An 18,969-nucleotide genomic window follows, 5' to 3' on the forward strand; every position below is an offset into this window, starting at 1 on the left:
GAACTACTGAGCTCCATATCATCAGTGCTGTTTCCTTAGAATAGCACTGATGATATGGAGACTTTCTGGTAGTTTTTCCCCCAGTTAGTTCAGTATATGATATTATTTGTTATAGTGAAAATTGATTGCATGCTACTGTTTTTATCATAAAAAGAGAATATGTTAAAATGAAGTATACATAAAAAAAAAATATACATATATGAGAAAAATAGAAACACTTACTTTTTTGCCAAAATTAATAATCACATCACTTGATTTCACTCTAAAATTCACTTTTAGAGGAATTTTTAGCTATCAAAAAATTAAGAAAAAAATTATTTAGAAAAATGTATAACTGTATATACTATTTTTAAATAAGTGAGTACTAACAAAATTTAATAACCAACTATATAAATGGGTGTGCAATGACTTCAGGCATAAAACAATTGTAACTATGTAAGAAGCATCTTTACACAGATTATGATCCCTAAACAGAAATTATAGTTATTTGGAACAAAGTGTTCCAAAATCCAAAAGTAACAGAAAAAGTAAAAATTCAACAATTTGAAAAGTATAGACAGTAGCACAATGCGGTTTTCACAGAAATGCACAGAAAGACATGGGATTTTTTTCGTCATTGGCCATGTTGAAAAAAGCTATTCGCCATCATGTGACAGGAATTACAGCTGAAACCCTCTTCGATGCTGTGCCAGGTCTGACGGCCGTCACACTGAACATTTGTTGTAATCCTAGCTGCGTTGCGCCAATGTACAAACTACTGACACAACTGAAGCACCACCTGTTGGGGGCAAATGTAATTATTCTGGCAATAAAATTTTTTGTTATTAAAAAAATCCCATGTCTTTCTGTGCAAACCACATCGTGCTACTGTCTATACTTTTCGAATTATTACTTTTTCTGTTACTTTTGGATCACCTAGTATATGCTTGCTCTCTAATCATTTTGAAAGCAGATAACAGTAATACTACTGCAGTCTTCAACATGGATACAAGTAAAAAATTTACATCTTGCTTAGAGATGGCACTATTTATAACTTTCAAACTCAATCCCACCAACTCCCCAGGGAGAACCATTAAAGGATTACTAAATATGATAAAAATTTAATAAAAACCTGAAATCTTTAGTGTCTACCTCCATAAATTACCACAAAATCCATAAAGCAAATCTTGAGATTAATCAAATTACCACCAAAATCAAAACTGTTTCTGGTTTATTTTGTATTGCTTGTATTCATGTTAGGATTTTTTTTTTTTTTCCCCCCTTCCTGTTCTGCAGTGATGTCTCTGTAAGAGAGATGAAATTTGCAGTCATTAAACTACTTAATTTAAATAAAGCCATTATTATTATTTAATTCATTCCTATGTGACAGCAACACATAAGAAATTTGCTTTAATTGAATCATCATTTAATTACACTACAAAATAGAAGCTTAACCTAACACTTTAAATACAAGTTGCACCTTTAGTGGTATTTGAAACATTGTGAAAGCGACCACTGAAACACAATTACAAGAAAATAATACAAAAAAACTAATTTTTTCCCCCTTGAATAATATTTGCAAAATTGAGACTACAGTTCACTTCTAAAAGCTGCTTGACTTTAATTCTTTTTAAAACTTTCTTTCTGATATCAAGTCCTACTTAAAACTGAGCGATGACCATTTCCAATTTCAAATGTCCTGTATACTCTGAACCAGCATGAAGATATATATCACTAATAATAACAACAGTCAATAAAACTTTTTTTTCTTGTCTTCTCCCCATGAATTTGTGTATATCTTTATGTTGAAACATCCAGTAGACACTATTATTATTAGCTTTTTTTTTTTTTTTTTTTTACAAATGAATTCCAGGCATTTCTATATGCCTGGGATTCATTTCCTACCATGGTCCATCTCTAAGATGGACATCACTCAAAAAACTTCAATTCTTTCTTTGCAGAACATTCTGTTGAACCATTGGCACAAATAAGTTTCATTGTGAAATTCTCCATTTTGAAATTTGCCCACACAACACTATTTTAAATTCTTCAATGAAGAGGCAAGCACACATCAACAAAGTGAAAAAAAAAAAAAAAATTAATAAATCATAATAATTATACAGATATTGTGGTTGAAGTGTCTTAAAGTATCAGTTCAAAAGAATAGATAATGAGAATTTCAAAAGCAACAATATAGGTGCACAGAAAAGTTGGTCCTTCTTAGAGATCAAAAGCAGGGCAGGAAATAAATTCCAGCCATACAGAAATGTTTGGAGCAAAGGGAAAAGCTAATAATAATGGTAAGTGCCTGCTGGATTTCTGTTCAGGACACAAACTAGTCATCACTAACATCATGCTTCAACATAAAGACATGCATAAATTCACATGGAGAGAAGATAGAAGAAAAAAAGAAGTTTCATTGACTTCAGGATATGTGAAAATGATACAAAAGATACCATTCTCCAAGTGCCTGCCTCATTGTTTTGAATTTCTCATAATCTATTCTGTCGCAGTGAAGATGGTTTAAGATGTTTACTAAAATAAAAATTTGTATAATTAATTACAGTTTATAAAAACAGTGAAGGCAATTTCCTGCCTTCACTGTTTTTGTGTGTATTTTCCAATATTTCTAATTGAAATTGTCAGCCATTCAAGAAGTTTATCTTCATGTATATCTGTATTCAAGAACTTTACTTAAACATTATCATTATATCTTTCTTTTTCCAATCACTACTTCCTGAACATAACACCCTATATTTATTATTCAGCAGGATCTTACGTGTTTTAGATTTCTACATTTTAGTAATGCCAATTAGGTCCATGTGTTACTTGTTTAGTTCTGCCAGTTTTCAATTCTTTGAACGTTGTTCATTCCAATAGTGAGTCTTCACTGTTCGCATCCCCCATCACATTGTACTATCATATTTGTTTCAGATTTAAGTCAATACAGAATATAATTTAGTCAGCTAAGTACTAAATTTCAAAACATTTAAAGTCAGAATATACATGAATAAAAAAAGTATAAAAATTTTTACTAACTTGCTGCAAAAATTATTCCAAAAATAATTTACCTAATGGCAACTGATAATAAAACTAAGTCAAGGAAAAAAAAAAATTCATATTATATTGAGTAAAATCTGCTCAACTTGCCAAGCCTTCCACCCAGGTCGAAAAACAATGACTTATAGATGACAGTACAAGGTTATATATTCTTTAGTGCACTTTACTGCTCTAACAATGCAACACAAACAGATCATATTACAGGCTAATATTTTTATTTAAGTTTCCACAAAGGCCAAACCATGCAATAACACTCTTCTAATTTAATGTCACTGATAAGACTTGTAATTCACGGTGATACAGGGTGTCACTACAAAATCTGTCAGAATAATTTGTTTTGGGTATTCTGGATTTTAAGTATGAAGAAGAATTAAATTTGTACTGACTAATTTACTCTAAACTAGTATGCTATTTGTCAAGACTAATAAATCTTACATTTCAGTCTTCTAAGGCACAAATAAATGCCTCAATTAACCTAGATCTTAGTCTTCCTTCAATTTTTTCCCATGTCATCTCAGCAACAAAGACCTGTATTGCACCACCCAGTCCCAGTTCTCTTTCATCTTAGATTACCAGCATATTGTTGAATGCTATCAGTGTCAGATTCATTTCTAATATAAGACAATTTCTGTTGTGTGCTTATTACAGGGCATGAAGTGGCTTGAAAATTTCCTTGCTTAATGCCTAGGGAGAAGGGAGGGGAGGGACTGAAGTACCTAACTCGTAGCCCATCTTTGAAACAACAAAAATTATCATAACTGAACACATGCAGAATATTTGTGCCTTCCATTTTTATGTTCCTTTATCATCTCTGATCTATTTTTATCATAATTTCCTTCATTTCTAAGCTTTGTCAATAGGTACCAAAATATTCTGACACCTTTGTGATATTCATCTTCTGTATCCTTAGTGAAGTCTTCCCACGATTTTTGTTTAGCTACTTTTATATATAACATAGCTCACTTATATTTTTCTCTTATACTCTAATGACACCTATCGACTGACTTGCCAAGATATTGCAATATGATTCCCCCTTCAGAATGGCCTCTTCTTGATTCTGTCATGAAGTTCAGATTTTTCTATCTTTAAAAACAATTTGCTGTCAAGTTTTGAACTCTCATTTTTTCTCTCTAATAATAATATAGTCTACTCTTACAAAAGCATAAGGACCAGAAGAATTATTTGTTATAGTGCATAGTTTGTTATGGTGAATTTCTTTCAACATGGTAAATGCTCATTAAATCAGCAATTTCCCAACTTCCTGAACTCACTGCTTCAAGCAATTACACCAGATAACTGTACCCAGAGGACTTCAGTTGAGATTTCGTTATAGTAATTCACCAACAGTTTGTCAATAGTTAAGTTTACTAATGAGAGGTGATGTACAGTAAGTTCCTGGTTAATTCTACCCCATTTAACATTGTTTTGTTATAGCACTCTTTTGCAAATGCTCGATAAATCAGCAATTTCCTGCCTTCAAGCAATTACACCAAATAACTGTACATAATTCCCCAAATTCTCAGCTTCAAGGATAATACTGAATATACTCACTCCCATAGTAATTTGATGCGCTTGGTATGAAATACATACGTTCAGTTATTTTTCTTTTTTGAACCATAATAGCTAGTAAAAATAGTAAAGTGAAAAATCAAGGATGCAAAAGAAAAGCATTCCCCTGGATATAAAATTACAAGTGTTAAGGCAGTTAGAAGCAGGTGAACATCAAGTTGATATAGGTGCTCATTAACTTAGCAATGCCCACTAAAAGAACAATTATGCAAAATAAGATCTGCAACTATGACCTTAAAAATTTCAGCAATAAAGGCAACTTTAACAAGCCATAATCTTGAAGAAATGGGAAAAGGGCTAAGTATTTGAGTGGATAAGCAAACTCAATGCAACATGCCCTTAAATCACTTAATAATAATGGAAAAGGTAAGAAACATTTACAGTCATCTTTCATTTTTTCCATCTGTGGAATGCTATTGTGAAAAGAATTATTGTTTGATAATGCTCTGGCTCACCATGATAATTTTGACAAACTTAAAACCAACATTCCTATTGAAGTGGGTTTTTTTTCACGCCTTGCATCATTTCATAAACACAACCCATGGACTAGGAGATTATATCAAATTTAAAAGCATACCATCTCTGCCTAACAATCAAGCAACTCATAGAGAAAACAGATGGCAAATATAAACAATCTATTAGGCAATTTTGGTGTGACTACACACAGAGGTGGACTAAGATAATTTCGTCAAACTCCATGTGTGATGTCCCTAAGTTCTTTTTTTTTATACTTAAGTACTTTCTAATTGTAAGTATAAGTATTTTTTTCAAATTATTAATAATTTCATAACTTCATTATTTCTACTTATCATTTTTATTCACTCAGATATACTGCATAAAAAAGAAACAAATAAAAATGATTACAAACAAAAATTATTGATTTTACACTGTGATTTTCACCATCAAATTCCTGATATGTACCCTCAAGGGGTGTACAGGATATGATAGTACTACATGAAAAATTTACATCATTACTAACTTCCTATCTACAATTTTCCTCCAAATCATTCTGTTACTTGTCTAGACTCCAACACTATCATTATCAGATCTTATATTTCTATCGTCTAAGGCATATTCTACCATATCAATCCACCTATTTAATCAATTATAATTTATATATATATATGTATATTTTTTTTCTTGATTTTAAATCTGTGAAAGCTTTTATTCTTTCACTAAGGTTTATTTTCTGAGCAACAGTATTTTTAATAGATAACAAGGCCAAAGAATTTAACCTCTCACTCCCCATTGTCGATCACACTGTTTCGTACTTGCTAAGTAGACATTTCTATCAACAGAAGATAATGAATTATTTTATGTTCTTTCAATATTTGCATCTTCTCGGAGTGGAAGAAAGTATAGCAATACTTCCATTGCCAAGTAATTATTTTTGGAAAGAGTGCAGGCTCTAAGGCCCCAGTGCCAGCCTTATTGGTGCCCAGTCAGCCCACCCCTTAATCCGGCACTGACTACACATAATGAATGCAACAGATAACATCAAAACAGCCTAGAATGAAGTGAATGAAAAATGCATAAATGGAGAATGGAAGACGATGGCCTGAAAAATGAGAAAACTTGGTTCAAGAATAATCAATCATTAAGGAATCTGTAACACCATCGACTTGGCTAATTAAGGAGTGGACAATGTTAATGAAGAGGACGTTGAGGATTGCGGCTGTCCGATGGCAAGTCTTAGCAATAACGATCTTTGAGAACTGGCAGAGCAAGGTATTCAGGCAGAATCTGTGGCCTCTGAATAAACAGAATAGTAGACTTTCTTAGTAAAAAATACTACAACAATCATGCAAATTATGGAGCAATTCTTAGAGAGTTCTTTGTGAGCAAAAAAAGAAACAATAAATCCTTCATGGCTACATCTCCAAGATGCCAGAGCTCTTAGAAGACTCAGCATGGTCCTTCATCTAAAATGTAAACCTATAAATACATTATATAAGTTTATATATAATAATATTGTCGAATAAAAGTTTGTGTTTTTACTTTTTCCTATATACATTAGGTTAAAATTTTTTTTAGTTTAGCTCTAAAATAAACTTAATAATGCAAGTTTACATGATTACTTATCGATCAACAATTTTAGTTATAGTAGCCTGTCCATCCTTTGAGGGTAGTTATCAAGAAAATGATGATGATGATGATATTATACAAAGAAAGTTATTTACACAGAATTTAATTTAAAAGATAAGAGCTATACTTTCTCATCTCACACACAAGTTTAACTTCAGGAAAAATAAAATAAATAAGATTTTGATTTTTAGAGGTACCTGTGGCATAATAATAAATAAGATTTGATATTATATTTATATAAAAATTAATTTGTTAATCTTTAAAGTTTTACAAACTCAGTTTCCCACAACAGTAGTCCCCCTCCCCTTATCCACAGGGGATATGTTCCAATACCGAACCATCTATATACTATGTTTTTCCTATACGTATATACCAATGATAAAGTTTAATTTATAAATTAGGCACATTAAGAAATTAACTACAATAATTAATAATAAAATAGAACAATTATAGCAATGATGATGAACAGTATTTTTTTACCCACTGCAGGTGAAGGCCTCTCCCATTGAGGGAGGTTTTGGGTCTACTACTCCCATGGTTACCCAGTCCATATTGGGAGATTGTATCTATACTTGGGTGAATGAATGTATGAAGGTGGAAGACAATCACAAACATTCATGCCTATGCAGGATTGGAACCTGCAGCCTCTTGGCCGGATATGCTAACCACTTGGCCAACCAGGCAGAGGTATTGCAATATACTGTAATAAAAGTTAACTGAATGTGAATGGAATCTTAGCAACCTCAGCATGCATTTAATTATTATTATTATTTATTCATTATTTTATGAAGTCAAGAACTTTCACCTTTTTCACTTAAACGGAAGCACTTTATGGCTTCTCTTTGACTTATCCGAATTGCCAGCATCACTACTCTTGTGCTTTGGGGCCATTATTAAGTAAAATAAGGGTTACTTGAACACAAGCACTACTATACCACGACAGTCGATCTGATAACCTAAAACTACTCAAAATGGCACACAATTTAAAACTTATGAATTGTCTATTACGAAAATAAAGGGCCATAAGGCTTCATTTTGTCAATGTAATTATAAATTGTTTATTTCTGGAATTTGCATTTAATATTTTCGGATTGGGGTTGACTGCAGATAATGGGGGGGGGGCGCTATGGTATAACTATGTACACAATCAGCTCAAATAAGAATTCCCTAAAATTGAAGATTGGAATCATTTTTAAAAATCTTGAACAAAAATAAATAAATAGATCACTATTCTCCCTTAAAACAAAATAATGTTTTATTTTCATATTACGTGCTAGAATATCTTAGTATGGACAAGGAAATAAATTTATTTCATTTAGTGATTGAACAATAATGATAGGTCTTGTTTTAGCTTTACATCTTCTGGTGGTTATTCACTACTTAACTCTCTGCTATCTCCTCTCTAAAAAAACATTCACTTTAAAATCAACATACTCTCAAATGGACCGTGTTAATTCCTGGAGGTCTGCATATGCAAGTGCAAACAAACTTTATTTTAGTTTTCAGTTCATTATAGTAAAGGATGACAACCTCTTGATTTCCTGAATTGAAACTGGTGTAGTTCTGGAAATTTGAAAACCATCAAGTGCATGTATTTAAGGCTCTGTTGCCATTACAAAAGATTAGTGAATTTGAGCAGTACTTTATATAAGAATGATAAATTTCAATTTTATATCTTAAAAATTAATTTCAGAGGAAGAGTAGTTCATACTTAAAATCTAAATTTATGTAATCTATAGCAATTTACAAGGTGGTTCCTTGTTCTTACAAATTATCATATTATGGTCAGACTGTGAGATCTGCTGACATCCGTCTAAAAGAATACAAAAAATATGTCCACCGCCACAACTATGGTCAATCAGGTCTAGCAAACCATGTTTTGGATACCTTACACAGAATCAGATGGAAGAAACTCACCATGGTTTATCGCAGCAAATACAAACTTGAAAGACTCTTTAGAATCTGCCATGTTCTCTAAATAAATATTCTCTTAATTTTTATGACTATTTTGCCTATTTTTGTTCACCCAAGACAAAAACACCAAGCCAACATGACATAGCTTCCACTTTTCCCACAAGCTCCGAAGACAACAAACAGTCGAAAAGGCTCACACCCTGTTACTCCCACCTCTCATCTTGTTTCATTATATTCTATCCTTCTCCTTTCCACAAAAATTTCTATCTTTCACCATCTTCCCTTAAAACACAGGTTTTAAATCCACATACCTTTTGTCTTACCTGCAATTCTCCAACATCTCTCTATTTCCATATTTTCAACCCCCACCCCACCCCACTTCCTTTTAGTCATACTTCAGCAGTAATACAAATGTTCATTGCCATATGCTGCTCAATAAGAAGACAACCAGGAACATCCCACCAAGGTATGTCCAAAATTATTCCTTCCTTATATTCTTCATATATTTATATCTTTAAAACATCAGTCATGCTCTAAAAATTGAGTAAAAAGCCAATGACATGATAAAAGGGGTACTCCTAAACAAAAATAGGCAAGATAGCTATAAAAATTAATAAATATGGTTGTATTAATCTTCCCAAAATTTAGGAAACTTTAAATCTTAGGCCTCCCACCCAACATCTAAGGCTAACCAATGGCCTCATAGGACTTTTATCCTACCTCATTTCATCCACTTATTGTTTCTTGTGGGTGTTATTACAATTTTAACATTGTATTCCTGATGATGTCTCATTTAAAGATGAAACATTGAAATCGACAAATCTTGTTATTTAATTATTTCTCTTTGTGCTGTAAATTATTCCATTAAATTGCAACATGAAAGTTGCATTTTAATTCAAAGGATTCAACAAAATCCAGCATTATATCATTACAAAAATGGTTTCAACTTCTTTGAAGGCTGGCAGGTCCTATGATTTTAATAATCTAATTTTCAAACTCAATGCATTTGATTTCATTAAAAACAAACAGTTGCAATGAAGGAAAGAAAAGTTTTTTATTTGTTGCCCAGTGTGAATAGCATATATTCTCAAGAATTTAAATAACGGACATTGCATGTAGCAATATGCAAGTCTATAATGTATGGTAGTGAGCCTAGTTTAGAATTCTTTACTTTTATTCATGTAATATAATGAACAGTCTGTTATAGAAATTGAAGCTATTTATTCAAAAACTAAACTTTTTTGATATTTGAAAGCAAATACATATGCAAATGACATCATTAAGAACACAAAGCAATACATGATTTAGTAATACTGTCACTAAAGAGTATCACAGGAGAATGAAATTGTTTCAAGTAAACTTAACATAGTATTCTAAGTTAAATGGTCAGAATAACAACCTGGACTTTAGTATACATTCGAAATCAGATGTGGCATTATCTTATCCAACTAAGCTGTATAACTGAGAGGAGACCTCCACATAGCCTTTAAAGGAATGCAGAGAACCGACCAGGACTGCTGACCTAATGTCCAATCCTCACCTTCTCGTGGTGCACCCTGTTGGGTATCTACCTGGATACTAAACGAACAAGGATGGGCTGTCAATTTAGGATTTAGCCGACCAAATTGTATTCTTATTGGCTTAAACCAATATACAAAATGATGGTACAACACGACAAAATTTCATTCCGGCTGGGGCGTCGTCTGGTTAAACAAGGCTCCTGTTGTTTTCGCCAGGGAACCAGGGCAAACAGTGAAAAGTCAGCTACTGGAACAAATCTGAAAGCACACCCCAACTCAACATCAACAGAGTTAAAGATCGGTACTATTAACATAAGAATCCTGAATGGCAAAGAAATGGAGTTAGCTGAGGAATTAGATAAGTACCAGATCGACATAATAGGGGTGAATGAAACAAAAAAGACAAAAACTGGTGAGAATTTTCTCAGCAATAAATACAAAATGTTATATTCAGGAAATGACAATCAAGGAAAAGAAGGAGTAGCCATAGTATTCAACACAAAATACGAGCTAATCTTCTTGAATGGCAGGCAGTCTCAAGTAGAGTAATGTGGGCAAATATGAGAATGGGGAACTGGACAATGAGACTTATTTGTGCCTATGGTCCCGCAGAAGGTTCTACTAAAGTAAAAGTGGAGGAATTTTTTGATGCTTTAGAAAAAGGAAAAGTTGGTCCTTGTTGGGGATCTAAATAGCAGAGGGGGAAATGATTGTCAGACATACAAAAATATTTTGGGAAAATTTGGAGAAAAGAGCAAAGCTAATAATAATGGCAAATACCTGTTGGATTTCTGCTCAGGAAATGGACTGGTTATTACTAACACCATGTTCCAACATAAAGTGCACAAATTCATATGGAGAAGAAGCAAGGAATAAGAAAAGTCTCATTGACTATGTTATTGTTGATAGTGATGTTTTCTCCATGGCGCAGGACACCAGAGTGTACAGAGGATTTGAAATTGGAAGTGATCACTATTTAGTCTTGAGTAGGATAAAATTGAATGTCACATTGAAAAGAATAATATGTAAGAAAGTTTTAAAGAGAATAAAAGTTGAGCAGCTCTAAGATGTGAGCTGTAGACTAAAATACACAAAGATTATGGAAGAAAAAATGAAAGAGTTTGAGAACAGGAACCAAACCTTGAAGAAAACCCTGATTGATTCAGCCAGAGAGGCATGTGGTGAGGTTGTCTGCAAGGATAGAAAAATCAGAACTCCATGGTGGACACAGGAAGTTAAAGAGGCAGTGAAGGAAAAGAAGAAAGCATATCAAAAGTTCCTGGAAAATAAGTCAGCTTGTGTTCTTAGAGAATACAGAGACAAATGTAAGAAAGCTAAACACTGTCTAAAACTAGCTAAACAAAAGTCATGGGAGGACTTTGACAAGAACATAGAAAATAAATATCAAGAAGGTGGTAAGATATTCTGGAGGTTGTTGAAGAAGCTTAGCAATGGAGGAAAGAGTGTTGTAAAAGGAGTTAGAGATGACAAAGGTGACATGAAAACGGGAGAAAAAGATATACTTGAATTATGGAGTAATTACTTCGAAAAATTGCTAAATGAAACAAGCAGTGATAGCACAGTGGTAAAAAACACTCAACAGGCATACAGTCAGGAATACATATCCATACTTGAAGTAGAAAAAGCCATCAAAGGCTTGAAATATGGAAAGGCATCAGGAGTAGATGATATTCGACCATGGTGTATGGTGGTATAAGTCTTACAGTGGCTGCACTGCATAGTTCAGAAAGCCTGGACAGAGGGACAAATTCCAGATGATTGGAGTAGAGCTCTAACAGTATCCATATATAAAAAGGGAAACAAAACTGAATGTGAGAATTACAGAGGTATTTCCCTACTGAGTGTTCCTGGCAAGATCTATGCAAGTACTTGAGAAATTTAAACAGTTGAGAAGAATTGTGGAAGAAAAGCTTGGTGAAGAACAAGCTTGATTCAGGCCAAATAGAGGGGGCTGTCAGGATCAGATCTTCACTTTACGACAAACAATTGAGAAAGCATGGGAATATAACAAAGATCTGTATTTAAGTTTTGTCGATTTGGAAAAGGCATATGATAAGGTGCCAAGAGAGAAGTTATTCAATACACTACAGTTATATAATGTGAATGGGGCATTATATCAAGCAATACTTTGTCTTTATTTGAGGTGCAAGTGAGCAGTTAGAATTGAAGTACAGGAAGATGGTTTAATGTTAAATCTGGTGTGAGACAAGGATGTACATTATCCCCTCTGTTATTCATTATTTATATGGATTACATTATAAAGGAAAGTGGTATTAAACATGATATCAGAATTGGAGATGTTAAAGTCAGCTCTTTGCTCTATGCAGACAATTTTATAATTCTAAATAAATCTGCAACAAGTTTGCAAGATTCCCTGACTAAACTGAATGACTGTTGTAATAGATATGGTATGAAGGTCAGCATTAAAAAGACAAAGACAATGAAAATAGGTACAATGGTTGAAAATGTCAACTGTGTTTTGAATGGGGAATCTGTGAAACAAGTAAAACATTTCAGCTACTTAGGCACGATTTTTAGTGAAGATGGCAAATTAACAAGTTCACTGCCACGCTACTTTGGCATAGTCTGTTCCCATACGGCGAGCAATTTCACTTCTTCAAGGTCAGTACGGTAATCTCGCTGCTGGCGGTAAGCATCATACGAGTATACTCGCAGTTGGCTTGTGCAGAGCATATACCATCTATGAGTATACACAGTTTTGCTGCTAGCTCCACAAGTCAAACATTTTCACTTCTTCAAGGTCAGTATGGTAATCTCATTGCTGACGGTAAGCATCATACGAGTACACTCGTAGCTGGCTTACTTCATAATTCATCAATGTACCACTGATAGAAACCCTTAATCTTCTTAAGCCACATTCACCACCCCACCACATTTGATTTATTCATCGTGCACTCAGATAATATTTCATGGAAAGAAAAAAATATACAAACAGTGAGATGGGACTACTTCTCCCCTAGACAAATTCTGTATGGAATTTCTAGAAAACTGAGCACTTAACACTACTACACAAAAATCAAGTCTTGTTTTGCTATGTAGATATGTGTTTGTTATTTTGTCTCATAGCATGGACAGTAATGTGTCCAGGTCATGAAGATAGCCAGCATCCAAAAATACGTGTCACTATAGAAAAGACAGAAACAACTGTGTTCACTTACTAAACACACACACACACACACACACACACACACACACACACACACACACACACACACACACTATGTGATTATTAAATGGTTCAAGATCCTTTTCTGTTTACCTATGAATATATCTAAATATAAGTATAAGCATAATCATCACTTGTTTTGCTAATCTTTCCTCTCCCATTCTGCCTAAGTGACCATACCACCTGAGATTAGGTCTGCTAACAATGTTAAGTTCTTTCCTAATATCCACGTTTTTAACATGCCATTGCCACTGATGTCATCTGTTTACACCTCTAATCTTTCTCGGGACTCTCAGTAATTACTCATCAAGGATATCTTTTTCACCAGTGTTCATGTCACCTTTATCATCTCTAATTCCTTTTACAGCACTCTTTCCTCAATTTCTGAGCTTTTTCAACAGCTCCAGAATATTTTACCACCTTCTTGATATTTATTTTCTATATTCTTACCAAAGTCTTCCCATGACTTTTGTTTAGCTAGTTTTACACAGTTTTTAGCTTTCTTACATTTGTCTCTAAGAATTCGTATTCATAGATTGATTAGTTATTCTGTTATACTTACACTTTTTTAATATTCACTTTATGCAAATAATCTATTAACTGTATATATACTCTATATGCAATTTTCATGCACATTATAATTCCATTTTTAAATTTATTATATTTTATTTACTAATTTCTTCTTTTTTGTAACTGTCTCTGTACTTTACATACCTGTAAAGAGCACAAGTTCCTTTGTTTATTGTTGTGTTAATGATCAAGTTTAGAGTATCATAATACAGTAAACTACGATTTATCCAACCTTCAGAACAATGCCCCTTAAATTTAACCAACTTCTCTGTAGAACACCATGTTACAGTCTTCAATTATCCAAACTAGTAATTTGGATAATTGAAGGGTTGGATAAATGATAGATTACTGTAGTATTATGTGATTTGCTGGAAGGAGGTGAACAGAAGCACTTGTAACATTACTGTCATTCCATTCTTGATTCATGTAAATGTCTGTTCTTATGTGTATTTACTTTTATAATGTAATGAGATACATATCACAAAATTACTTGCTCTGTTAGGAGGATATTGAAAATGAATTAATCCCCAAAATCATGAAGTGAAAGCAGATTATTGCACAGATGATATGGGAATTACAGAACATCGAGCAGTGTTTGAATAAACATAGGGAGGTAAAGAAAATTAAGCAGCAACAACAAAACAAAGAATGAACTGTTGTTGATTGTAAGAAGAAGGATATTATTTAATATGGTGAGTAACATAGAACATGCTGTCGATGAACAGGTTAAAACTTCAAGTTTTCCCAGAGCAAAAATTAAAAATATACCACATCCACTATTCAAAATTAAGTGGATATTGAATACCACATTATTTCTTAGCCAAATAAGAAACTCAAAGATAGGAAATCTAATCTAAGAGTTTCATGTTCGAGTTTCTTATTCGGCTAATAAATAATGTGGTATTCAATATCCACTTAATTTTGAATAATTTTACTTCGCCGAAGTGAAGTCTGTTGGCTCTTATTCCAGTAAATAGCACATACACTTCCAAAACAGAAAAGAAAACTAAACAAGATCAGATACTAATGACTTAACAAGCAATAAGTCCTGTATAAGAGAGGATATGAAGGGGTTATTGGAAGAAGTGAAGTGAAGAAAGTAAAAATCATAAAGTTTCTAATGATGAAGAAATGCATCACAAAATAAAGACGATGGGTGCAAAAATAGTAATCACAATGAAGGGCTTTAATTATCCAAACATTGATTGGGCAGTAAAATCTCATGAGATGAATAAAACTGAATTTATTGAGCTGTTGTGAGACAACTTCCTCAAGCAGTATGTGTGACAGAAGGTGCTCAAGATCAAAGAGTGTCAGATTTGATTATAGTGTCAGAGGGTGTTTCGATTAAAGACATAACTGTTCTGCCTCCTTTTGGCGATAGTAATCATGCAGTACTCAGAAAAGGTTGAACACATGCTAAACTACAAAGCAGGAAATTATGACCAACTGAGGAGTATACCGGGTTCAGTGCAATGGTATTGGTTGCTGGATGGGAAGAATATCGACAGCACATGGGAAGCATTTAAAAAATACTTAAATGATGCAATATCAGAATTGTGTCCTAAGAGCTCAAAGAATAAATATGTGTAATCTTATCAAGCAAGAGATTCGTAAGAAAAGGATGATGTGGAAGGAATACCATGTGCAGTAAGGATGATGTCTGTTATAAAAATTATAAGCAATAGGCTAGAAAAGTCACAAGTGTTGTACAGAAAGCTAAGTCTGAATAAGCTTTCAGTTTAAAGAAACTGGTTCTGCAAGCTAAAGACAACCCTAAAAAATTCTATCATTATGCTGCAAGCAAAAGAAAGAATAACTCTACTTAATGTAGATGGTGGGAGGGTGACAGATGCAGAAGAGGTTGTTCAACTAACGAGTATCCATTTGGCTAAAAGTATCAAACTTGTTGTATGCAACACTGAACTCACTGCTACCTCTTCACTGGATGAAGAAACTCAGGTGTATGAGAAGGAGATATTAGAGCTGTTGCACAAACTGAATAAGAATTGAGCAATAGGGACCGATGGGATATCAACACAGATTCTAAGAGGGTTCGGCAAAAATGACTAATCTTATGACCAGGCTATATAATCTGAGCCTCAGAACAGGGCATATGTGGTAATCCCATTGTACAAGGGTGGTGCAAAGACTGATGTATCCAACTATTGACTATTCAGTATCTCTGGAGTGGTGGTGAAGATTTTGGAAAGGCTTGTTAGGGATTGCATTCAGAAATTGGTTGACAGAGAATCTTTACTGTGCAATGAACAGCATAGGTTTATTAAGAGAAGGTCATGTTTTAGCAACTTGCTCACATTCTATAATAATGTTACTAATGAGTTAGACAAGGAGAATGGATACTTTTGGATTTTGCTAAGGCTTTTGATAGAATGCAGCATGGAAGACTGTTACATAAATCAGAGAATATGTGATTGGATTATAAAACATTAGCGTGGTTAAGAGGATGGCTGACTGACGTATCAGAAAGTTGTATATGGGGGGGGGGGGGGGGGAAGACGGTGACAAATCTGCAAGATTCAAGGGTCAGTCCTTGGTCCATTGTTATTCAATCTGTACATTGGGAAGGATTTGACAGGCGACATAAAGCTAATATGCAGTACTTGCAGAATGATTTGAATAGACTGGGAACTGATCAAGCTAAGGATCTTGGAGTGTTAGTAGATAGGAAGTTGAAGTTCAGGGGCCATGTAACAAAGACTGCAAATACAACTCAAAAGATAATTGCAATGTTGAAAAGGAAACAGACTTTGAGGATGTCGTTTTGCCTCTATACAAGGTCTTGATCACACTTCACTTGGACTATTGTGCACAGGTCTGGTCTTGTGGTTTCTGTTGTGATTCTGATACAGTGGAGAGAGAGTGCAAAGGAGTGTGTTAAAAATGATAGCAGGATTGTGGAATACTGATTATGAAGACAGATTGCGAATTTGTAGACTGCACAAGCACGCACGCGTGCACACACACACACACTAGCAAACAGGAGAAAGAGGGGGTGAAATGATTGAAACTTACAAACTTCTGAAAGGATCATACAAGATTTCTGTTAATGGAATTTTTCATTTTATGGAGAGTGGGTTAAGGATGAAAGCGGCATGAAGATTATTATTATTAAGAGAGACCTCCAGGGAGTCAAAAACTCATCGAGGGAGGCCACACACTACATTCACTAGATGTCATATTTTAGAGAGCATCCTTGAAAGCTGAGAATGAATGCTGCCAAAAAAGGGGATGAAATCTAGATTTTTTTCTCATAGAGTGGTACGTGATTGGAACGGACTGTCATTGGATGTTGCGTGCGTGTCTGTGCAAGCGGTGTGAATGAATTCAAGAACAATTATGACAGCTAGTGAATGTAGCATGTGGCCTCCCTCAATGAATTCCTGATTCCCTGGAGGTCTTAATAATAATAATCTTCATGCCACTTTCAAACCACTGACCAACTAGCAGTTTTCATCCATTCTCTGAAGAATTAGCCTCTTTAACATCTTGGGACATATGAAGTTTCTTGCGTCTGAATCCACCTTGAAAAATATAAAAACTGCATTCACAATCACCTGTATGACAAGTCAGGACTGGTGGACCACGCTCTGGATACTTCACGCAGGATTAAATGGAAGTAGACAGCTGTGCTGCAGAAAAGTAACTACTGGTCTGAGAGACTATTTTTAAAATCAGCTATGAAACACTTCCCTAACCTCAATAAATATGGCTGTATTAATTTGCTTGAGATCTAGAAGAGAGTCATTCTAAGACACTTCTCTGAATTAATTTAATTTTTTTATATGGCCTCAGAGGGTACTTGAGAGGATATTTCATTTTCAGTTAAAGTGCAACAGCCTAATTGACTGCTTGTGTGCCTTACTATAATTTGTGCTCTGAAGATGCCTGTTTAAAACCTAGAGAAATATTAGTAATTCATTAAATTATTTACTCCCCCCCCCCCCCCCCCCGAGTATTATTTATACCATGAAACACTATTATGAATGAACTCTTACCTCTATTTCAGACAAAGTTTGTGTCCACCTATAATTAGGAAGATCACACCCATTTCCTGCATTGGGCTTCAGTTTTGACTTATCTTTTTCATCTTCATCAGAATCTTCCTAAAAGAATAAATTATAATTAATTAACTAATGAAATGTAAATTTCTAATCTATACACTTGCAAGAGAGTATCCGAATGAAGAAACCGCCAAAAACTGTACAATAAAATTATTTATTAACTTCTTTCTATCATGTTACATGATCTGGACATGACATTTCAGAGTAGAAGCATATCAAGCAGGGATGAAAAGGAACTTTCTCCTATCCACAAAAATCTGTTTTGTTTATCTGCATCCACCTTCCACACAAATCTTTCTTTGGCTCAAACTTTCATACTTATGAATTGTCATACTCAAACTTATGAACTGTCATATTCCAAGAATTGGAATATGACAGTTCATAAAACTAAAACTAAGAAAATTTTGTCAACGATATATATAAACCTTTATGTTCTATGATCTTGAGCCTTGAAAGTTCTCAAAATCCAGTTTCAAGTGAGTTACTGATAATCAGATAGCACCATGTCTAGACTATGCTTGGTGAGAAAGAAGCATCAGCTCCTGGATTTTGTTCATGAATCTAAACCACTACGTGTGAATTAGAATTATCTTACTGAAGGAGTCACTGCTTTTGATGTTATGTGCTAAGTAGGATTCATGAAGAATAGCGCATAACACACAGTCAATATAGTTAAGAGTAGGGGCTAGTCAAAGGATACCTTTCTGGAATTAGCTCAAAGTAGATGATGCCCTTGAAATTTTGAGTGAGGGTAGTTTATTTTCAAGCTCCTGTAAGATAGAAGATTACATCTTTTGCCAAGATCCCATTTGGAATTATGACTAAATCTAACAACTCTGACCTCAAGATTCTAAAGCAGCTAAATAAACAGCTGTTCCACAAAGGAAAGGTTACAAGTCAAACTACAGAGCTGGAAATTATGACAAACTCAGGAGAATATTATGTTCGATTCATGGTATCAGTTAATGAATGGGAAGCA

General features: G+C 34.0%; 1 protein-coding gene across 1 annotated transcript in view; it reads right to left on the minus strand.

The window, feature by feature from the left end:
• The window catches only part of nudC (nuclear distribution C, dynein complex regulator), a 111,627-nt gene that overhangs the window by 44,249 nt on the left and 48,409 nt on the right, over window positions 1-18,969 (minus strand). The window contains exons 5-6 of the mRNA XM_090403583.1: window positions 17,925-18,032; window positions 223-291 (exon numbers count right to left, since the gene is read on the minus strand). Of these exons, the coding sequence (XP_090259709.1) occupies window positions 223-291; window positions 17,925-18,032 (177 nt within the window). The remainder of the gene's footprint in view (window positions 1-222; window positions 292-17,924; window positions 18,033-18,969) is intronic.

The sequence above is a fragment of the Typopeltis vanoorti genome, chromosome 14 (genome assembly GCF_054136105.1).
Source record: "Typopeltis vanoorti isolate ZY-2024b chromosome 14, IOZ_Tvanoo_1.0, whole genome shotgun sequence".
Classification (NCBI taxonomy): domain Eukaryota; kingdom Metazoa; phylum Arthropoda; class Arachnida; order Uropygi; family Thelyphonidae; genus Typopeltis; species Typopeltis vanoorti.